General features: G+C 53.4%; 1 protein-coding gene across 4 annotated transcripts in view; it reads left to right on the top strand.

Annotated features, from left to right (window-relative positions):
* Positions 1–23,273, top strand: part of RFX2 (regulatory factor X2) — an 83,522-nt gene that overhangs the window by 53,434 nt on the left and 6,815 nt on the right. For 3 of the 4 annotated variants that reach the window (XM_053911757.2, XM_024569053.4, XM_045202605.3), the window contains exons 6-15: positions 3,797–3,871; positions 9,591–9,772; positions 10,645–10,764; positions 13,151–13,266; positions 14,232–14,350; positions 14,746–14,858; positions 15,225–15,379; positions 16,877–16,974; positions 17,875–18,024; positions 18,897–19,105. In XM_053911757.2, coding sequence (XP_053767732.1) covers positions 3,797–3,871; positions 9,591–9,772; positions 10,645–10,764; positions 13,151–13,266; positions 14,232–14,350; positions 14,746–14,858; positions 15,225–15,379; positions 16,877–16,974; positions 17,875–18,024; positions 18,897–19,105 — 1,337 coding nt within the window. The remainder of the gene's footprint in view (positions 1–3,796; positions 3,872–9,590; positions 9,773–10,644; positions 10,765–13,150; positions 13,267–14,231; positions 14,351–14,745; positions 14,859–15,224; positions 15,380–16,876; positions 16,975–17,874; positions 18,025–18,896; positions 19,106–23,273) is intronic. The other variant, XM_045202604.3, reaches the window with a different exon arrangement.

Raw genomic sequence — 23,273 nt, 5'->3', positions numbered from 1 at the left:
TTTGTATTGAGATGAAATTCACATAACACAAAATTCACCATTGCGGCCACTTGAACATGTACAATTCCATGACGTTTGGTACACTCACAATGTCGTGCAACCATCACCCTCTCTAGTTCCAGAACGTTTCCATCTCCCCGAAAGCAAACCCTGGTACCAGGCAGCGCTGCCCCCCAGCCCTGGCACCCAATCTGCCTTCTGTGTCTGAAGATGTGCCTGTTCTGGACGTTTCAGATAAACGGGCTCACACACTGTGCGGCCTCTCTGTCTGGCTTCTCTCACTGAGAGACGCGTTCAAGGTCCGTCCCCGTTGTAGCGGGTGTCGGTGCCTCACCCTCCTCATGACTGAGTGATGCCCCAGCGTGTGGGGGGGGCCACACTGTGTTTATCCTTTCATCCGTGATTGGTATTTGGGTTTTTCCACCTTTTGGGGTGTTATGAATAATGCTGCTATGAACATTTGTGTACAACTTTTTGTGTGAACACCAGTTTTAAGTTGTTTTGAGTACATACCTATGTAAGAGTGGAATTGCGGGGTCACATGGTTTAACTGGGTTCGTGTTTAACTTCCTGAGGAGCTGCCACACTGCTTTTCACAGCAGCTGCATCTTTTGGTGGCCCATTTGCGATGTACGAGGGCTGCAGTTTCTACACAGCTTTTCCGACACTTGTTATCTTTCTCTTTCCTCATTTTCTTTCTTTAAAACTATATTGGTGAATCTGTGGTTTTAGTTTGAATTTTCCTAATCATTAATGATGTTGAGCATCTTCTCTTGTGCTAACTGGAGACGTCTGTTCAAAACCTCTGCCATTTTTAATTGGGTCACCTGTCATTTTGCTGTTGAATTGTGAGAGTTCTCTCTATATTCTACATACAAGGCCCTTGTCAGATATGCGATTTGCTAATATGTTCTCCCATTCTGTGCGTTGTCTTTTCACCCTCCTCATAGTGCTCTTTGATGCACAAAAGTTTTTAATTTTGACAAAATCAATTTATCTTTTAATTTTTTTAATCTTTCATTTTGTGCTTTTGATGCTATATCTAAGAATCCATTGCCAAATCCAAGGTCAAGAATATAACTTTGGCTATGGCTGGTATGGCTCAGGGGATTGAGCACCAGCCTGTGAACCAAAAGGTCACTGGTTCGATTCCCAGTCAGGACACATGCCTGGGTTGCAGGCCAGGTCACCAGTTAGAGGTTGTGAGAAGCAACTTATTGATGTTTCTCTCCCTCTCCCTAAAAATAACTAAATAAAATCTTTTTTTAAAAAAAGATAACTTTGCTTTACATGATTATCTGATGTTTTTCTTCTAGGAATTTTATAGTTTTACCTTTTTTATTTAATTCTTTGCTCCATTTTGGGTTGACTTTGTATATGCTGTAAGGTTCCAGCCTCATTCTTTTTTTGTACATGGCTGTGCAGCTATCCCAGCACCGTTTGTTGAAAAGTTTATTCTTTCTCCATTGAATGGTCTTGACACCCTTGTCAAAAATCAATTGACCATAGCCCTGACTGGTGTGACTCAGTGGGTTGGGCATCATCCCACAAACCAAAAGGTCACCGGTTCGATCCTAGCCAGGGCACAGGCCTGGGTGGTAGGGCCGGGTCCCTGGATGGGGGTTTGCAAGAGGCAACTGATCAATGTTTCTCTCCCTCTCTTTCTGTCTCCCTCCCCTTCTCTCTAAAAATAAATAAATAAATAAAGTCTTTTCTTTTTTTTTAAATCAATTGAGGCTAGTATGGCTCAGTGGATGGAGTGCCAGCCTGGGAACCAAGGGGTTGCCTGTTCATTTCCCAGTCTAGGGCACATGCCTGGCTTGCGGGCCAGGTCCCCAGTAGGGGGCCCGCCAGTGGCAACCACACATTGGTATTTCTCTCCTTCGCTTTCTCCCTCCTTTCCCCTACCTCTAAAGGTAAATAAATAAAATCTTTAAAAAAAAATCAATTGACCATAAATGTATGGGACCATCTCTATGTTCTCAATTCTATTCCGTTGGCCTGCACGTCTTTTCTTGTCCCGGCGCTGCACTGTGTCGGTCACCGGAACTGTGTATTGTGTGGAGATCGGGAAGTGTGAGTCTTCCAACTTCTTCTTACTGCTCAAGGTTGTTTTGGCTATTTGGGGTCCCTTACAATGCCATATAAACTGTAGGATCAATTTGTCTATTTCGGAAAAGCAGTTGGAGGTTTAGTGGAGAATTTTGGTAGGGATTACACCGATTCTGTAGGTGAACTTGGAGGGTGTTGCCGTGTTGACAATATTAAGTCTTCCAGTCCGTGAACATAGGATACCTTTCAGGCCGGCAGGGCAGGTTGGGAGAGTGGTTTGGTCATCTCGAGTTTCTTTCAACAGAGTTTTATAGTTTTCATCGTACGACTATTTCAGTCTTTGGTTAAATTTATTCCTAAATATTTATTCTCTTTGATGCTATTATAAATGGGATCGTTTTCTTAATTTCCTTTTCACATTGTTCATTGCTTAGAAATGTAACTGGTTTTTATATGTTGACCTTGTATTCTACAACTGTTGTGAATTCACTTGTGAGTGCCAGTTGCTTTTTGTAGATCATTTAAGATTTTTTATATTTAAGATCACGGTTTCTGCAAATAGAGATAGTTTCATTTCTTCCTTTCTTATTTGGGTGCCTTTTATTTGTTATCGTTGTATAATTGCCCTGGCCAGGACCTCCCACACAATGTTGAGTAGAGACGGCGAGAGTGGACACAAGCAAGTGGTCAGATGTGATGGGTGAGGCAGTAGCCCTCTCGGCCCCAAACCCAGTCCAGCCGCACTTTCTGGAATACACGTTCAACCTGCTTTTTGCAGAAGTGTTACTAAAATCTTTGCTTTTCCTGGTATTTGAGGACAGACAGAGTATACTCTTGGTTCATTTCCATACTTTATAGTTCTCTGCCTACATGGTGGGCCACAGCAGAGTTTAAATTTTCATTTTCCATATACAAGTCAAGGTCAAATTCAGCACATACAAATGCAGTAGCCACACACAGTTGGGTGTTTCTGCCTTTGCTTAGACCTGTGGCACCACCTCAGCTCCTCGCCTCCAAGAGGACCTTAGAACCCAACTGAGAAGCCCCTTCCCCCAGGAAGGCTTCCCCAATAGCTCCATGTGACTTTCCCCTGTGTATAGCCATTCTCATTGCCATATAGCCCTCTTTGCACAGCTCACACTTCATAAACATTCACGAGCTTATCTCTGTGATGCGTCCAGTGACCCAGGGTCCTACGCCACCAATGGCAGGACCTAGGTCTTTGGCCTTGTTGGTATTTTCCTGAAGCATCCAGGAGAGAGGCCTTGGGTTTGTGACAAGACAGGATGGCCAGGAAGTCAGTGCCACCAACTGTCCTTGGGCTCTGTTGGTTACCTGATTCTCCCTAGCAACAGATGACATGTGTGGGGAGCAGCTGGCGATTATTCCGCTGGCTCTGCTTCCACTTGAACTTACGCAACAACTCAGAGTTCACGTTGTGCATGCACACACGCAGGCGCTGTGTTCCCCTTCATAGCCAGTGTCCACGGCATGACCTCCCCCCGCTGCTTGTGCTCCAGGGCTCCTGGGCTCCTCTGCATGTAACAAAGTAGCACCCCGGCTCTAGCTTCAAGTCCCGACTTAACCCATCTCTCCTGCCTGCCTCAAGCCTTGTTTTTATTTTGTAGGAGCTTGAATCGTTATTTGGATATTAATAAAAACAAATCTTGGCTGATGCTAACCATCTGATTTCCCTTTTTTTCCCCATTTTGTTTTGTTTTGTTTCTGCACACATTTTCTTTAGCTTGAAATGGCGATTGAAAACCTCCAAAAAAGCGAAGGGATCACATCACACAAAAGCGGTTTACTCAACAGCCATGTAAGTGCGTGTCGCTGGCGGTCTGCCCCACTGTGCACGGACCTGCGCGGGCATTTCCAAAACAAGTGCAGGCTATGACGTGACACCTTTTTCGTGTTGAAGGGGGAGAAAAGCCAGCCTAGGGTTCTACATGCATCAAAAGTATTCTTCCGCAGTGCCGGAGGGGTGGAGGCAGGTTCTTCCTTCCTAAAGGTAGATGATCGGAGTACCTATCTCTTCCGGGGCGTGTTGTGGGGATTCGATTATTTAATACACGTGACATGCTTCTAGCAATGCCTGGCACATCACCAGTGTTATAAATAAAGTTAACACTAAAATAAGCAACAATAACCAAGGATGACACAGGATTGCAAATGCCATAGAGTGTCTTAGCTAAGTTTCCTGGGATCAGCTCTTTGAAAGAAGAAAAAAAAAGGTAATTTGAGGAAAATGCAAAGCAACTCATTCCTACTGCTTGGTGCTTTGTAAGATCTTCTTCACTTGCCTTCTGGGGAAAACCATGATCCTGGGTCCTGTGCCCAGAGGTGACAAACGTCTTTGTCCCTGGGAAGCTTCGTGGGGCAAGATGGCACTGAAGAGGTGACCAGCTAAGAGTCTCTGTTTCCTGGGTCTCTTTACACTCCTCCCTTTTCCCTCCACTCTTCCAAATGCACTCAGTCAGCTTTATAGGTAGCTGGAAACTTGAAAGTAGGTGGGCGGGCCACAGAAGTCAGAACGTGCTTCTCAAGCACCGGGTTGGGGTTTGACCCCAAATCTCTTTAATTCTCCCACGAATTAAAACATCAAAGAGAAAGGTGACCACGACCCTAACTGTAGCCCCGTGAAGACTTTCACAGCAATGGTGGTCAGAGGGAGGTGCTGCTCTGAGGCAGTGGTGCTGAGAGCCCCGCGAGACAGGCCCCGAACTTCCGGGCACGTGGGTCCGCCCAGCATGGCAGCTGCTCCAGGCACACATGGCCACATCCCAGCCTGCCAGGTGCTTGGTCAGGGGGATGGGGGCGCAACCCCCAGACAGGCAGCTTGCCTGTCGGTGGGAAATTGACAATGCCTCTGGGGGGTGCATGAGCCGCTGCTCTGGCTGCAGGGCTGCTCCTGGCTTGCTAACATTTGTCTTTTGCGAGGCGACTTTCTGAGTGCTTCCAGCTGATTTACACTCACGAGCTGACTTTCCCAGCAGGAAAATCTCCCTGTGTCTGTTTTCTCCCTGGCAATCTGTGGTTGAGCCTCCTTCCATCAGGAGCTGTGAGGAGCAAGAGCCGGGGCTGGGTGATTTGGATTCAAGGGGAATAGACAGATCTTTCCAAAAAGTGGACTATGCACCCTGGGTAGAATCTCCCTGGTGCTGTCCTTGAAGATGTGAGAGCAGGAGGAAGGGGAGAGGGAGAGCGTGACCTGCCTCACAGATGGGCAGCGGGTCCTGCTGACACCTGCTTTGGTCTCAGCTGGCTGAGCCTGCCCTCTGGCCAGCTCTCCACACTCACTCTTGACAGTTGTCACCACAGCTGCCTACAGCTGAGATTGCTTTAGTTTTGGGCGATGGAGCCCATGTCCCCAATCCTTTGCCAGCCCAACCCCAGAGCAGATGAGCCTGGCTGGGGGGCCTGGTCAGAGTGCCCCCCTCCCCCTGCCCTCAGCATCGGGACTGTGGGAGCCAAAGGAAGGAGCACTCACTGCAGGGAGTTTGAACGGTGAGGGCAGGGGCTCCGCAGGTGTGAGAGCAGGTGTGAGAAAACCGGTGCAGGCACACTAAGTCTGCCCAGGGGGCCGGCACAGAAGCTCACCTCCAGAACCCCTCCTGTCTTCTGCAGAGCTTGGTTCCCTCCCTGTGCGCTGTCTTGGGTGGGTGCGGGTGGCGATGCCTAGAGCCTGGGAAGGCTGGACAGCACATTCTTGACCCAGTTGATGTCAGAGTCCCTCCAGAGCTTCCCATGCTGCCCGCGGGGGCTCAGCCCCAGGGGTCTGCTGGTTGAAGGACCTTACATCCTGATGGGGACACCCTGCAGCCCAAGTGAGCCATCTGTAAATTGTGGGGGGGGCTGTGATTTGGTGGCATGAAAATAAGGGATAGCTGTTTCAGAGGAAGCAGGTGACAGAGATGGTGCTGGGCATGAAAACACCTCCACCCCTGGGGGTGGCGCTGCGGCCTCCCTGCTGTCGTGCCCGGCCTGGGGAGCCTCAGCTGTGGTCCCCCAGGTGCCTGGCTCCTCCCAGAGCCACTGCCCTACCGTCCCCCAGTTCCTGGCTCAAGAAGCACCCCCACCCTGATGCTCCCTGACTCGGGGACCCCACAGCATGTTCACCAGGTCACTGTCACAGGGAGGTGGCCACTGTCTACTAAAATGAACTTTTATTTCCAAACCCTGCTTTTAGATTAACTTGTATTCAGACTATAGGGCTTTTTCATCAAGAAACACAAATTGTCAAAGATCCGTTAGTCTTTAGGTGGTAGCCGGCCACAGGCCGGTGCACTGACCAAGCTGTGGCCTGTAGACTACGCTGGGGCCTGGCCAGCGTGGCAGCTTCATGGGATGGGTCCCTTGACCAGAAGCTGCTCCAGATTATTGTGGCCAACGCCTAGCAGTGGTCTTGGCGGGACCACTGTTTGTTCAGTATTCCTAACCCACCCTCGCCACCCTGCCAACCCCCACCCGGGCTGCTGACCCAACCTACTGTTTTCCTCCAGACGAGTGCCTGGAGCCCCGCCCCCAACTCCACACAGGCTTCCCCCTGTTCCTCCTGCGCGCTGCATAGTCCTGCCTCTGGGCCTTTGAATGGGCTGGTCCTTTGCTGAAACACTTCCCCAGTGGCCCCTCCCTCAGCTTCTTCCTGTCTTGGCTCATTTGCCACTCAAATCGGTTTTCCTTCCTGACGACTTGTCAGTGCAAAAGAGAGTGGAAGTGTGACCAGCTCTTCTTTTGGAGGCGGCTGGGGTGTCAGTTCTCTGTAGTCACCTCTCCTGGAAGGAGGATAACCACGCGTCCATAGCTTCACCGTATCCTTGATGTCACCTCAACAGAACCACCCAAACAGAGGTCTACTTTTAGTTTAAGTAACTTGGAGGCATCATATTTCCCAGGCCTTTCTCTTCACACATGAGCTGGTTGTATCGAGCGGTGGGCCGGTGCTGGCCTTCATCTCTCAGGACCCCTGGAGCAGGGCCCCTTCCCGCTCACCACCCACACAGTCTGCCTCAGCCTGGAGCTAGGACCAGGGTCGTTGTGTGGCTGGCCCCTGCCCCACCCGTCAGCATGATGGCTCTGAGGTGTTGGGCTCCTGGTCCTAGCTTCTCCCGCCCACAGAGGATTCCTGAAGAAGTGACATCCTGGGCCCCTCAGCCTCCTGAGCAGAGAGAAAGAGCCCCCAGCTTCTGCGCCCACACACTGGGGTCCCATTCACTCTTTGGGACCTCATCTTATCTGGTCGGTGTTTCTTGAGGCATCTTTAAGATCCTGGGGGTGCAAACGTGGACAGAGAGGTGGGAGGCAAGGGAGGACCACGGAGATGGCTCCTAAGGCTCCAAGCCCTGGGCCAGAGCGGAGCTCGGGGGGTGAAGGGAGGCACTGTGCCACCGGCGTCAGAAAGCACACGTTTAAGGGAAAGCTAAAAATGCAAGGTCTGAATGACTTGGTGGAAAGTAAACCATTTGTTCTTCTCCCAAATGGAGAAGATGAGTGTCATTGCAGGGCCCTGTCTTATTTCCCATGACCTTGAGCCCACCTCGTGCTTCAGATGCTCTGCCAAGAGCCCTCTGCTCTGACAGCTGCCACCCTCCTGCGCTGTCGCTTTGCACCTTCCTTCCTGTCTCCCTGTTGTCACTGTCTCCCGTTCACACTCTCGGTGAGAGCAGGTCCCACCCTAGGGTTACAGGAATGGCCAAACACACGACACCCAACACAGAACAGAATGGACGGCCAGTTACTAGTCACATAGACTCACAGCCCAGGGGAGGAGGACTCCTCAGGGCCACACACAGGTGCACTCGGGAACATGGGACGAAGGACTGAGGGAGGCCTTAGTGGCCCGAGGGTGGGGTGGGCCCTGGTTTAAACCCGACCCCCAGGGATAAGCCAGAGCTGTGCCCTGCCCCCTCAGCGAGGAGGACTGTGTGGCTGAGACCTCACTGCAGCGTACGGAGAGGGGACCTCCCCCAGCGGCAGGCCTGGCACCACTCTTCCTCCCCAGCCCTTCTGTGTGCCCCTTCCCCCTGGAGACCCTGTGGTGTCTCCTGGGTGCCAGGTCTACATACCTGGCCCTCCAGCACCAGCCCCGCACTTGAGCCCCTCCCCACCAAAACAGATCCCACCTCCTAACCCTTCTTGGTATCCAGTGCCTGTCTTTCTGTTAAAAGGCCATCTGCTCTGCCAGTTCCCCAGGAGCCCCTTCACCTGGATCTATGACCTGTCCCCCACCTTCATCCTGCACCTCCACCGTGCCCACCCCCCACCTCTGAAACCTCCTTCATTCGGGCACCTGGGCCCCCAGCTGGCTCCACAGAGAGTGGAGAAGCCCAGGGATGAGATGAAGGGGTTCGGTTTAAAATGGTCCCGGTGGGGCTTAGCCGAAATGAAACGGGCTCAAGCTGACTTTCCGAGGCAGGAGTTCCTCAGGCAATGCTTGCTACCTCTGTATACATTAGAACCTTTACATAAGAGAACTATTTTAAAAGGGCGATGAAGGCTGACTTCCCAGCTTGGACGCTAAGTCTGCATGGGGCCAGTGGGGTGTGGATTGCAGTGGGGTGTAGGCCATGGATGGGGGAATGGGGTGCTGATTCCCCATGGAGATTCTCACTCCGGGTCTGGAAGGAAGCAGAGGGCGCGGGGATTTGCAGGAGCCCAGCATGCCAGGACCACAGAGGGGCCTGGGCCGGGGGGCAGGGGTGGGGGGAGGGCTTGTCTGGACAGGAATGGCAGCTTGGACAGACCACCACCTCCCACGAGGACACCGGATCCTTCACGGTCCCGCCTCAGGCTGCTTCCTGTGCACACGGCCCCTGCCCGTCGCAAAAGCCCGCGCTCAGTGAAGCCTTTTGTGCTCACACAATGGAGCACAAGCCAGAATTAAACCGCAGCTTTGAAGGCATTGTGCTTGGGGCTCCCGGGCAGGCCTGTCACCCCATGTGAGGGCACGGCTTTCTCCGAGGACGGCTCCTGCCCTTCCACCTCTGGGTGCAGCAGCTTCAGCTTCAGCCTAAGCACAAAACCTGGCCAGTGTGCCTCTTAGGTATTTATCCATTTCTGTTTGTGCCCCACTGGGTCGGGCCTGCAGGAGATAGCGGTCCATCGACACCCTCGGCCAGTGTGGGGCGTGGCGCTCCCAGGCCCCCGAGTTTCCTTGACTCTGCCTCTTTCTCGTCGTCAGAACTGACCTCCATTCCCAAAGGTCTGGAGACATTTGGTGTTGAAGCAGGCACGGGGCGTGCGCATGTTTAAATGATGGTAAGGACCACTTCCACGAGGTCCCCATCCGTGCACGTTTTTCTCAGTGAAGGCAAGGAGCCTGAAGACCGGGCTGAAAATGGCAGGAGTAAAAAAGCAGGTGAAAGAAAGCTGCTCGGTAACGTGCCCAGAATCTCTGGAACCCAAATCCATGGCAGTAGCAATGAATCTCCTCATCGTGTTAAGTGGAGGGAGAGCATGTTCTTCTCTGAACGAGTCCATCTTAGCATTTTGGCATTTGGGGGACTTCGACAACCAGAAACGTGTGTTTGTTTCTCCAGCTCCAGTGGCTGTTGGATAATTACGAAACCGCCGAGGGCGTCAGCCTCCCCCGGAGCTCCCTGTACAACCACTACCTTCGGCACTGCCAGGAGCACAAGGTGGACCCTGTGAACGCCGCCTCCTTTGGGAAACTGATTCGCTCCGTGTTTATGGGCCTGAGGACGCGGCGGCTGGGCACCAGGTGGGTAGAGGGGACCGTCCAACATCCCCCATGCCCACCCACCCTTCCTCCTTCTTTACACGGAAATCGAGCTTTTGAAGAACATGGGGTCTCCTCCTCCTGCCCGCACATCCCGACTGACGTAGCTCTGGGTGAACGTGGGGCTGCCCCGAGTTGGCAGCAGCATTGCCTGGCCAGGGCCAGGGCGTGGGCTGTGCTTCCGTTCCCTCCGGGTGACGAGACACAGGGGTTCACTTCAGCTCCCTCTCTTTGCTTGAAATTTTTCATTATAACAGGTTTTTAAAGGCTGCCTCTGGATTATCTAACAGAGCTGGATTTACTACTTCTTGATGCTTGTTGCTACAGCCTGCCCTTGGCCTACAGCAGCCAGGGAACCTCACGTGTCATAAACTTAACCAGCCAGTAACGTGAACACCCCTCCCACTAAAGCAAACAAACAAAAGGTGGCCACGCTGCACTGACAGGGAGCAGCCTAGAGCTCACGCGGCCGCGATCCGTGGCAGGCTCGGCGCCTGCCCTCAGTGAGGCTGCGCAGACGCGGCCGGCCGGGCTCATTCTCGCACTCTCAGAAGCCAGCATCCTGGCCGAGAGAATGAACGGCAGAGCCTTCTCCTGTCCTCTGTTGCCTTTGATCTTTGACAGACAGATGATATCTTCATAGAACGCAGGCACAGAACTGGACTTAACTGAGCCTTTATCACACAAAAGTGCATGAGGGGAGCCTCCCTGAGGGGGGCGGTGCAGAGTGAGCACCCCCACACGATCCAGGCAACACCGGACCCAAAGGCCCCAAGTGCGGCTGCTGAGACGGAGCTCTGCCTGTCCTTTAACACATCCCCGGGGAGAGCTGAGCCGGGGTGTTTGGTTTCTAGGGGCAACTCCAAATACCATTACTATGGGATCCGTCTGAAGCCGGACTCACCCCTGAACCGGCTGCAGGAGGACACTCAGTACATGGCCATGCGGCAGCAGCCTGTTCATCAGAAACCAAGGTGGGTGACCCGGGCCGAGGCCGGCCTGCGGAAGGGGGTGGGGCCTGGGTTTTTCTGGGGAGACATAGGGAGGGAGTTTATCAAACATTATGTACTATGCATTCATGCGAGGGGACTCCCACCCTACGGCAGAGCAAAGAAACTCATGATAACCTCGGTCTCCAGCGTCCTGGGCGAGCGCAGACATTCACCTCCAGTGGCATGCAGGGAGGCCAGCAGGACTCTGGGGCTGAGCGTACAACCTCGCTAGCTAACAGAAATTCCAGAGCGTTCTCTTTAAAAAAAAAAAAAAAATAGACATTTTTTAGAGCAGTTTTAGGTCACAGCAAAATTGGCTGCAAGGTGCAGAGATTTCCCATATACCCCTGCCCCGGACACACACAGCCTCCCCACTGTCCTCTCCCCACCAGAGCGGTCGGCTTGTGCCACCCAGTGACCCCGCGCTGACGCTCGGGGACACCCCAGTCCATAGTTTGCACTGGCGTTCTTCCCGGTGTGGCGCGTTCTGTAGGTCTGGACAGATGTAGAATGACGCGTGTCCACCTCCATCACAGTGTCGCACAGAGTAGTGTCATGGCCTGAAGGTCCTCTGTGCCCCACCTATCCACCCCTCCCTCCCCCAGCCCCTGGCAACCCCGATCTTTTTACTGTCTTCATAGTTTTTCCTTTTCCAGAATGTCAAAAAGTTGGAGCCACAGATCTTTAATTTTTCAGCTACCGAAAAAAAAAAGGAGAGAGAGAGAGAACACTGAAAATAACCCAGGGAGCCAGGGAAAGAAGCCTATAGACTTAAGTTGCTGCTTTCTTCCTGATGTTTTGATCTGATGGCTGGAAAGGCCTGGTCACTTTCTGGAATGTTCTCTTCACCCCTCTTTTAAGGCAGGACTCAGCAAACATTTCTATAAAGGGCCAGAGAACAAATACCTTGAGCTTTGCAATCCACTCAATTTGCTGTTTTGCATGAGAGCTGCCCCCAATGATTCATAAGTGAGTGGGCGTGGCTGTGTGCCAATAAAACTTTATTTATGGACACTGAAATGTGAACTTACAAACAAGTGGCGGAGTTGGCCCTCCACAGCTAACGTTTGCCTTGGTTCAGGCTCCCACTCAAGTATCGCCTCCCTGGCAGCCTTCAGGCCTCGCGGGCCCCTCTCTAGAGCCCAGACAGCCCCTGGCGGGGCGGGGGGGGGATCCCGTTCCCCCTTTACCCCCATGGCCCCTCCATGCCACTGCCAGTCTATGAGGCTCGCAGTCCCACGTCAGCTGCTCTAAAGTGTCCCAGTGACTCCCAATCACACAATCAGTCGCAGGAGTTAGAGGTCATAAAAAAGAGCCTCCAGGAGCCAACACATCAGAACAGAACAAACACGCCGCCCTGACCCTGGCTGTGCACAGACATGGTGCGGCCCCGAAAACACCAGGCAGCATGTTATTTCGGGAGCAGCTACACGTGTTTCACCGCGACACTTGGAACCACCCTGAGTAAGGTGGTCCACGAACATCGAGGGGAATTTCTTCCTCTTCACAGTGAGCCGGCCCTCTTCCACAAAGGCTCTCCCAGCTCAGTCCGGGACCCCTCCCCCTGCTTTCTGCCACACACACCACCTCAAAGCGTCCCTCTGGGCTTAGAGGGACAAGTTGCCCGGGAAGGCCGCCTCTGTTCGTGCTTCTCGGTTTGCTGCCACACGGGCCATCTGTCCACTGCTTCCTGTCTCGGGGCAAAAGGAAAGTCAGAACTTCTTTTGAGACAGTTCAATAGTAAGGTATTTGAAATTCTGTGTGTGAAGTTCGCTTGTCTCCTAAGAGAGAAGGATTAGAATACTGTGTACATATACAGACACACGTATAAGCAACCTGCATATCCAGCAGCAGATGGGCGGATACACAAAATGTGATGTGCATTTTGGAATAGGATTCCGCTCTAAAGAGGAAGGACATTCTGAGACATGTGACAATGGGGATGAGCCTGAAGGACATTATGCTCAGTGAGAGAAGCCAGAGACACAAAAGGACAAACACCTTGTGATCCCACTCACAGGAGGCCCCTAGAGGAGTCAGATGGTAGAGATAGGAAGTAGGTGGTGGGGGCCGGGGTTGGGGGTGGGGGTGGGAGTCAGTGTGTAATGGGGACAGAGTTTCAGTTTGCAAAGATGAGAAAGTTCTGGAGGCGGATGGTGATGATTGTTGTGTAACAATGCGAATGTACTTCATTGAACTGTACACTTAGAAATGATTACGATGATACATTGTGTTTATGTGTATTTGACCACAATTATTTTAAAGTCACACACACACCAAACTGCGTCTCATTCAGCCCTTTGCTCCTCGGGCCCCTTCTGGGCGGTGCTGCCGGGGCCTCATGATGGCACATGTGTCCCCTGCCCAGGTACCGGCCAGCCCAGAAGTCAGAGAGCCTTGGGGACAGTGGCTCGCACAACAGCCTGCACAGCACACCGGAGCAGGCCACGGCCGCCCAGAGCCAGCACCACCAGCAGTACATCGGTGAGCGGCAGCGCCGCCCTGGGTGCGGGCCCTGCTGTGAGGCCCCGGGTCTCCTCAGCGCTTCCCCGTGCTCCTGGGTTTCGTCACCAGCAGCATCTAAAGGGGTGCATTCAACAGTTTTCTTGTGTGACACCTCTTCAATTACATAGATAATTCTAGATAAACCTCTCTTGTGGCATCCCTGAGGTTTTAAACACTAAGCATATGCCCCCAAAATTAGTGTGTAAAGCAACCACCACAAACTAAGTAAACAGAATGAAATGCCCACCAGAGGGAAGACCAGATGCGGGGATTTAACACCTGTCAACTCAGGGCGGCACAAGTTCCAGCTGCCCTCCTAGTGCTCTTCCCTGCTTACCGGGGTGCTCGGGACCCCTAACACAGGGTTTTCCCCTCCTGGTGCCCTCACACAGGGCTGCCTGGCCCTCTTCCCTGGGAGCCACAGTCCCCCTGCCACCCTGGCAGCACCACCACCTTCTTGGGATTGCATCCTGACTCGGAGCCTGTCCCCCGCCAGGCACACCTAAGGAGGGCCGCTGGGACCGGTGGCATAAGCCTGCCCCCCTCAGGCGCCAGTGGCCTGGGTCTGCTTTTAGTGTTTTCTTCTAGCCTGAACAGGGCCCGGGAGGTCACTACGGGGCCAGCCTTGTCCCCAGATGCATTGCCCTGGCTGGCCCCATGCCGGGGTGAAGCGAGTACTCGCTGTGTCCTGGGCCCTGGCTCGATGCTTGTCTCTGTGGGCGTATTCCACGTGCCTGGGAGGTGAGGATGCTGTCCCATTCTGTGCCTGAGGAAACCGAAGCTTTCAAAAGCTGTGTGACTGCCCGGGTGCCAGGGTGCCGCCCAAGGTTGTCAAGCGGTCACCAGCATGTCCCAACAGCGTCCCCGGCACACGGCCTCCCAGCCCGGCCCCTGCATGTGGACCTTCTGTGGGTCTGCTGACGACTCTGTTTCTCCCCCACCAGATGTCTCCCACGTCTTCCCGGAGTTCCCAGCCCCTGACCTGGGCGGCCTCTTGCTGCAGGACAGCATCACGCTGCAGGACATCAAGGCCCTGCAGCTGGCCTACCGGCAGCACTGTGAGGTGACCGCCCCCCCAGGTGGCCCCGGGAAGAGCCCACAGTTGGTCTGCGGGGTTCAGTGGGAGCCCCGGTGCCCCCAGGGCCTGGTGCAGAGTCCCGTGTGCCTCCTCAGGGCCGCCAGTCGCACAGACATCCCCAGTGTCCCTGACGACACGGGGGACCCAGGAGCGGCCTGCTGCTCCCTCCAGCCATGGAGCGGATAGAATCCCTGCCCCCTGGACGGTGCCCCTCCGTCCATTTTCCATCTCCTCCATGGTCCCTCTCTGGACTTCAAAGGGCCCCCCTCCTCCCCCGCAGCCTGCATCAAGGCTACTTCCGGGAAGGTCCTGACGACAGGTGACCCGCACCCTTTCGAACGTGCACGTTCGCTTGTCTAACCAGACATTTTTACTTCCAGGCCACTTTGGATGTCGTGATGAACCTCCAATTCCACTACATCGAGAAGCTGTGGCTTTCCTTCTGGAATTCTAAAGCCTCTGCCGGCGACAGCCCTGCCTCTCTACCAGCCAGGTGCCTGTCCTCGACCCCCCAGACAGGCCTCGCGACACCCACACTGTGACCCACAGACAAATGTGTCAGCGTCCCAAGAATGGGCGCTCCCCACTACTACCTGTTCTTTTTGTCCTTCTGACAGTTGATTTGTAGTTTGCGTTGCCCATTCACTTGTTTCAAGTGAGTGATTTTATTGGTGACCATGTGCCATCCCAAAGGGAAGTCACCTCAGCTGTAGCCACAGTGGGACGCATCATTACTTCGGCCGCAAACAGGGTGGGGGAAGGGAGAGCAAGACCCCCATGGAGATACAAGCCAGGGTGGGCACAGGCCTCGCGTGGTCTTTCGGCTGCAGCTCACCTGGTCTCCTCCATTCCCCCACAGTGACGAGGACCCCAAAGCCATCATCCTCCCGAAGGACAAGCTGGTGTCTCTGTGTAAATGCGACCCCATCCTTAAGTGGATGAGGAGCTGTGACCACATCCTCTACCAGGCCCTCGTGGAGGTCCTCATCCCCGACGTACTGCGGCCGGTGCCCAGTAAGCAGCTTGCCGCCCCTGCCTTCCCTCCTTCCTGTCTCTGCACCCCTGCAGCCACCTTGTCAGGTCCAGCTCAGACTTGGGACACCGAGAATCCGGGGAGAGCAGTAACTCAATCCTCCCTGGAAGATGCTCACCCTTGCCTACCTGCTTTCCTTGTCACTGACTCAGGGAGAGAAGGGGGGGCCCACTCGGGGCTGGGCTGGGCTTGGGGCTGGGCTGCCCAGGGCTGTGGGGTTCTGGGGCTCTTATGTCCCCAAAGGAGATCCTCGAGGGTGGGGCCAAAGTCACAGGACGTCCCTACCCCTCTAGGCTCTGCATTTGCTAAAAGCCCTAAGGATGGTCTGAATCCGGTTTTAACCCGCTTCATCCAGGCTGATCTGAGGCTGAGCCCAGCTTGCTCCCAGCCCTGTGGCTCTCTAGCACCAAAAGGTGGACCCTATAGTATTTTCTCCACATTCCAGCATCCTTGAGGAAAGGCAGAAAAAAAAGAAATTGTGGGCCTTGATGGCTACACACTTGGGGCTGACATGTGCTGGGGGACCTTCCCAGGACTATGAGGACCTGGCTGCCAGGCCATTGATGGTGATGACAAAACCCACCACCAGGGGGCACCCATTGTGCCAGCCCCTGACTTCAGGCTCTTCAGTGGGCTCCTAGCAACCTGCAGGTGGAAGCACTGCCCCGGGTGAAGGGCCAGCAGGCTAGGCACTGAGGCCTTTCCTTACTCAGCAACTCAGGGGGTGCCACCGGTTGCACTTGGCAGGTGACCTGTGCACATTTTGTGTCAGCGCTCGGAAAACCCCAGTCTTTCTTAAAGAACTGGCTGCTGCGTTTGTGCCCAAAAACGGGAAGCAGCAAAACGATTGGGTCTGTCCTGCGGCCTTGCCTGCCTGACACCTGTTAAGTGTCGTGTGCAACTGCGTGTCTATATTAAGGTTTGAGTTGGGTAGCTTTACTTCTATGTTTGGGGGATTTTTTTTCTAAAGAGTCTTATTATTTGTTTCCTATTGTAAGCCATCTCAAAATACACTTAGAACTTGCTGGGATATATTTACATGCATTTGTATCAGAGTCTCTCGGTCTCAGCCCTGCTGACACTGGGGCCGGGTCACTCTTTGTGGGGCAGTTCTGGGCACTGCAGGTGCTGAGCAGCATCCCTGCCCCCTCCCACTCGATGCCAGGAGCACCCCCCAGTTGTGACAACCACAGATGTCCCAGGCATCACCCAGTGTCCCTGCGGGGCAGGGTCGCCCTGGGTGCGAATGCCCAGTGCAGAGACGAACAGTCCTGCGGGCCCTGACTCCCACTCCGGCCCCTCACCGAGTGTCCCCCCAGATTGCCCTGGGCCTGTGCTGCTCCGTTGCTCTGCTTTTCTCTCTCTGTCGCTCGCTGGGTGGTAGCTTTCATTGCGTTTGCATGTCTTACACTCATTGCTGATCCCGCTGGGCGAGACTCTGCCTTTCTCACTGTTAACACTGTGGTTCGACTTCCCAGGCACCTTGACACAGGCCATTCGCAATTTCGCCAAGAGCCTGGAAGGCTGGCTGACGAACGCCATGCGCGACTTCCCACAGCAGGTCATCCAGACCAAGGTGACTCCTGGGGTTGGGGGCTGGGCCTTCAGACCACGCCAGTGTCCAGAAGCAGAGGCCACAGGCCTCGGGACCCCCTCAGGTCCAACTATGCTGTGAAGGGAGGGGGGCAGGAGTGGCTCAGAAGAGGGGGCTCCTCCCTCTGCTCTAGGGGAACTTGACTGCTAGACCCCAGAGTGTGTCCTGAGGATCAGTGGTCCCTTCAGGAAGTCCTGAGGATGCTATGGATGTAGGATGGGTGCTGTCAGGGAGGGGCACAGCAGAAGATGCTATTTAATGTGACATACTTGAGTCAACTCACAACAAATGAAATGTTTCTGTGCTCGTGAAAAGACAGGAATTTAATCTCCTTGCTTTACTCTTACTACTGTAGCCTTGGCCACAAATCAGAATTTAAATGTGGACAGTTGGCCCACACACAAAAAAGAGAATAACCTTTGCGACCTTTCTTGCACGCATTTCTAAAGGAGCTGCCACATACAGAGGAGGCCAGATTCTGGGCATCTGGTCTACCCACCTACAGCCTGGAATTGCTCTGTTAGGCCGGTGATCCTGCAACTTCAGGGAGAGAAGGAACTGCCTAGGTAGTTGGTAAATTGCAGATTCCCAGGCCGCCCCCATAGAGTCTGACTCACCAGCCCCTCCAGAGAGTGGAAGGAATTGAGTTCTAACCCACCTATGCCATGGTGTGTGCTGTAGATGCCACATGATGCTTTGGTGACATCTGTGTCCTTCACTATTCTCACTCTTTGGGTCCTTGAGACTGTCAGACTAAAGCCTCTTCCGTGGCCCAGAACTGTCCCTGAGCCCATGCCCTCCAAGGAGCAGAGAGAACAGGCTTTCCCTACATTCGTTCATGTGTGCAGCTCACCCTCTCCTGCTGTCTGTGGCCACACACAGGTCGGTGTGGTCAGCGCCTTTGCCCAGACCCTGCGGAGATACACGTCCCTCAATCACCTGGCGCAGGCGGCCCGGGCCGTGCTTCAGAACACTTCCCAGATCAACCAGATGCTCAGCGACCTCAACCGCGTGGACTTCGCCAACGTGCAGGTGACTTTCCCCAACAAGGTTCCCCACAGCTGGGAACAGGTCTCCGGAACCAGCCTGGAGAGCAGGGGCAACGTGCGTGTGACCCCCACCCTCCTACCCAGCCTTCCACCATCTAAAAAAATTCACAGATCCACAAACTCCCGCTCATAGCAAGCCCAGTGCACACTTCTGTTGCATGGACCAGATTCAGGGCTGGCCCACCCAGGGACCCAGGTCTCACTCCAGGGTCTCTGATTCTGCAGGAGCTGTGACTGCCACCTGTGTTCATTTTCTCTAAAAATGTGCCTTCCTGCCCCGGCCAGGTGCACAGTTGATTGGAACATCACCCCGTGCACCAAAGGGTTGTGGGTTCAATCCCCTGTCGGGGTGCATATAGGAGTTAACCGACTGATGTTCCTCTCTCTCTCTCTCTCTCTCTCTCTCTCTCTCCCCTCCTTCCTCTTTCTAAAAAATCAATTAAAATATCCTCAGATGAGGATTTTTTTTAAAAGTTCCTTCCTATTGCCATGTTCATAGTTCTCTCTTTGGGCTTCGAAAAGTTCAGGCTGTCAGCAAATGGATCGGCTTCTGTATTTACGTCTAGTTCAGGCCCTGGGTTTACCCACTAAACACACACACTCACAAGAGTGACCGCTCGAAGTAAAACAGCACAAAGACATGGTGCAATCAGAGCTATGGATCCAGGAAGCCTGAATTCAGTTCCTTACATGCCAGGCAGGCTCCCTCTCTGGTCCATCTATCCCCGCCCCATGAAGTGGGCACCGTAAGGTCAGCCCGGAGCACCTGGAGATGGCCACAGCTGGGGTCTCTGTGCTGTCACCCGTGACGTTGGTGTGGGGGCTTTTGCTGACCCACCGCCCTTGCTCCCGCAGGAGCAGGCCTCGTGGGTGTGCCAGTGCAAGGAGAGCGTGGTGCAGCAGCTGGAGCAGGACTTCAAGCTGACCCTGCAGCAGCAGAGCTCCCTGGACCAATGGGCCAGCTGGCTCGACAATGTGGTCACCCAGGTCCTGAAGCAGCACGCAGGCAGCCCCAGCTTTCCCAAGGCTGCCCGGCAGTTCCTGCTGAAATGGTCCTTTTATAGGTAAATGCCCCTTGATCTCCCAAAGAATTCTGGGAGGGTGAGGGCAGGGGGCGCTAGAGGTTGTCCTGTGGACCTTGTCCAGGCATGCCGGCTCCCAGGGCCAGGCCCAGAACCCCGTGGCCTAAAAGTGGGTGGTAGGCTTCTGCAGACAGAAATCATCCTCGGGCCTTGTGAAGAATCACAGCAGCTTGAGTGCATGTGCTTGCTTCTGCTCCCTAGCAAAACCCTACCAACTGGCACAGAAGGAAGTGATGAGAAGGCATAAACCCCCAGAACAAGGAGAACAGGAGAGCAGTGATGGCAGAGAAGAGGGGAGTAAGAGCAGAAGTTTGGGAGATGGTGTGAGGTGGTCAGTTAGGTCAGAGAGCCAGGCGGGGATCAACCATCGGGCTTTTATCTCCTCACTGCCGAGTGCAAACAGGAGGCAAAAACAGGCCTCAGTTCCCGTGTGGTCCATGTGGCCCCAAGGAATGGCACTGGGCAAGGGTCAGGTGTGTCAGGAAGTGTATATTTTTAAATTATATACACAGCACTGGTTGCTGTGGCTCAATGGATTGAGTGCTGGCCTGAGAACCAAAAGGTTTCCGGTTCGATTCCCAGTCTGGGCACATGCCTGGGTTGCTGACCAGGTCCCCAGTGGGGGTGTGTGAGAGGCAACCTGATGATGTTTCTCTCACACATCATCCCTCTTTCTCTCTCTCTGCCCCACTCTCTAATGATAAAGAAATAAAATCTTTTATAAATAAACACGGAAATTATATATGTAAATATATTCTAGTTCATCATAATTTATACAAATATGGAAATAATTATTATTATGTATTAATATATAAGGAGATTTATTTCAAGGAACTGGCTCCTGCAGCAGTGGGGGCCAGCAAGTCGGAAATCTGGAGGGCCGGTCAGCAGGCTAGACTCTCTGCCCAGAGCTGACTCTGCAGGCCACGGTCGGGGTTTCTTCCTCAGGGAAACCTCAGTTTCCCTCTGAAGGCCTTTCAGCTGATTGGATGAGGCCCATCCTCTTCCCTTCACGTCGACGGGTGACAGAGGTGAACCTCGGCCACAAAATGCCTGAGCAGCACCAAGGCCCCCGTTTGATTGGATGACTGGGCCCCAGAGCCTGGCCAGGCTGGCACACAAACCATCACCGAATGCTGATGTGAGAGGGAAAAATATGTGGAGAAAGAAAAGAATGTGAGAAAAATCCTGGAAGAAAAATGAAAGGATTGGATCCAGGAGGTTCAATATCCAATGGATAGGATTTTTTTTTTTAAGTGAGAGAGAAAATGGAGGGAAAGAACAGAATAAAACCATCATCAAGAAGCTGTCTCAGGACTGCAGGGCGCCAGTGACCAGACTGAAGAAGCCGCCACAGCCCCGTCACAAGGAACGGCAGCCTCCACAGGGAGTGTCAGGGCAGCGAGGCTGGGGGACAACTGTGCAGACTTCCAGGAGGGGCGACTGGACCGCCGAAGGCCTCGAACCAGAACAGTGTCCTCTGACTGAGCCAGAACGCAGCATCCAGTCGGCAAGAAAGCAGCATCTTCAGCATTCCGAAGGAGAAGTCTCCAAGCTACCATTCTAACCTGCGCAGACAGAAGCAAGGGCACCGGGACTTCAGGAGGGACGCCGCCCAGAAGACATGGACCATGCTTGCTGACAGCAGTCCAGCAGTTTTCCCAGGAGTCCTGGTCTCAGTTAGTGAGAAATGCATGGAGAACTGAGCGTTTTCTAAGAAGGAGGCAGTTAACCCCAGGAAAACAATAGCCATTCTAAGGCTTTCAGGCCACGCATGGTCCAGCCGATCGGGGAGCTCCAGCTGGCGGATCAGACCACCCTTCACCTGATGTGCAAATAACACGTTGTTAGCACTCAGCCGTACTCATTCATTTACGGATCCTTAGCAGAATGGTGACCATGTGGCCACAAAGCTGAAAATATTTACTGTCTGGATCTTATTTTTTAAAAAACTTTGCTGGTCTCTCAGCCAACCACCCAGTAACTCTGTTCTCAGCTCCCTCCTCATGCTCTACTCTAGCCTTGCCACCTCAGGGCCTTTGCACTGCCCTCCCTCTGCCTGGAACACCCTTCCCCCAGGTAGCCGTGTGTCTGGATCATCACCAGAGAGGCCCCTGGAGACTGCCTTAAATAACAGCATACGTCTTCTCATCCTCTGTCCCCCATGCCCCGCTTTTCCTCATGGTCACCTGTCACCTTGCTCTCTGTCTGCCTACCTGGTGTCTGTCTCCTCCATGATCGAGCACACCACCCAAGAGCCACGACGTTGCTTTTGTCTCCCGCACTGTCCCCAGCACCAAATGTTAGCTGAGTGAGTGAACAAGGAAGGGAGCCTGATATATTGCCTGGCTCTGCTGTGAACTTGACACCCCATCACCACAGAAGGGAACACCGACCGAGCAAAAAAGTACCGTAAAGCAACATTGAGATGACAGATGAGGAAGAGGCACAGAGACAGTGTCCCCGTAGCCGAGGGTCTCAGGGACAGTCATGACCTGAGGAGTCGAGAGCAGCAGCACAAGCCTGTGACGTAGAAGCGTGGAAACAAGAAGGCAACTGGGGTTGAAAGGGGCCGTTGCCTCTGTGGCATGGAGTGCTTTTCTCTATAAGGACTAGAGCACTACCTGACTTCATTCTATTAGGTTTAAGGGCCTTATTTCTGCAGCATCCGCCAGAAGATGGTAGATGGGTGAGAAGGGGCTTCGTGGGGGATCGCCAAGCTCAGGCTGAGCTGATGGTCCTCCTGCAGGAAGCTACCAGCCCATGTGAAGAACCCAAAACCTACCAAGCGACCATGGAGACAGCTTGGAAAAGCTACTTGAGCTGAAGCATCGCACCAGATGCCGAGGCTGGGAGTTGGGGGTGGAGAGTACCCACAGGGTGGGCCCCAGATGGGGAGTGAGACCTGCAGCATGTGGACCTGCGGCCCCCAATGGAGCAGCAGCAGATGGGCAGTGTCTGAATGGCCTGAGCTGGCAGGAGCGTCCAGACCTCTGTTACCTTGTGGCTGACAAGCAGCGTTCCAGAGAAGGGAGCTGGCACAGGGTCAGGCCAAGCACAGCTTCCTGGGGTGGGGAATGGAGGGAGAAGCGGTGAGAGGCGGGCAGGGACCTGCAGTCTATGTTCGTTCATTTACTGCAGGCAGAGTTGGCCGGACAGAGCCAAAGAAGCTTCTACAGAGAAAACACACCACAAAGCCCGAGCCCTTTCACCCTGTCCACTTACAAGTGCAGCCTTTGTGTTCCTGAATGTTCTTCAAGTGACCTTTGCTTTCTACAGTGCCAGTTTGGACACAGTGACCGCCTGGGTTCCTTCCTTGGTTACCCCTCCTGAGCCAGCTCAAAGCCGCAACCAGCTAAGCCAGCTGTTTGTCTCTATGGCTGAACAAAACTGCCTTCAGAGTGCGTCTGTACACTGGCGCAGGAGGATGCAAGAAGATTAAATAAACTGACGTTGTCGGCTGTCTTTACAGACCCACCTGCAGCCCTATTGTGAACACACAAGTTCAACGGAGGAACATTAAAATTCCCAAACATTTATTTGAGCGAACATTGGTCAGCACTGGGCGGCATCAAACCCAAAGTGGCCAGGAGCCTCCACCGACAGGAGCCAGTCCAGGTGTTTATGGGGAAGATGAGGAAGCAAAGCAGGGACATGGTTTAATTGCCTACAGTTCCGGCAGCTGCCTTATTTGGGAGCCAGCTGTTAGCGATTCCCAGTTCGCAAGTTTCTCTCTCAGGTTCCGGGGCATTGAGGTGGCTTAGATTTTGGTTTGCTTACCAGGCTCAAGGCATCAGAGGCACCCCAGGGTGCTGACCTCTTATTCAGTTACTGTAATGGTCTGTCTCTCTCCCTGTCTTGTTCCTTTCTTTGCTACAATAGTGATTAGACTCGACTGAGAGTAGGTGAGCTCTGAGATGGGCATTTTAGTGTTTGTGGCTACCGGGCAGATGTTTGTAGGCCAGGGTTTCTGGTTGGGTCATATTGTATGCTTACTTTAAATCAGGGGTCGCTTTTTGATTTTTAAAAAGATCAGATATTAAGTATTTTTGAGTAATAGCTTTATAGGCATATGGCACACAACTTGCAAACAAACAGACATGGCTCTTGCCAATGAAACTTTATTTATGGACACTGAAATGTGAATTTC

This window comes from Desmodus rotundus, chromosome 9 (assembly GCF_022682495.2).
Source record: "Desmodus rotundus isolate HL8 chromosome 9, HLdesRot8A.1, whole genome shotgun sequence".
Taxonomy (NCBI): domain Eukaryota; kingdom Metazoa; phylum Chordata; class Mammalia; order Chiroptera; family Phyllostomidae; genus Desmodus; species Desmodus rotundus.
The sequence above is the reverse complement of the archived record's forward strand: the minus strand, read 5'-3'. Positions and strand labels throughout refer to the sequence as shown.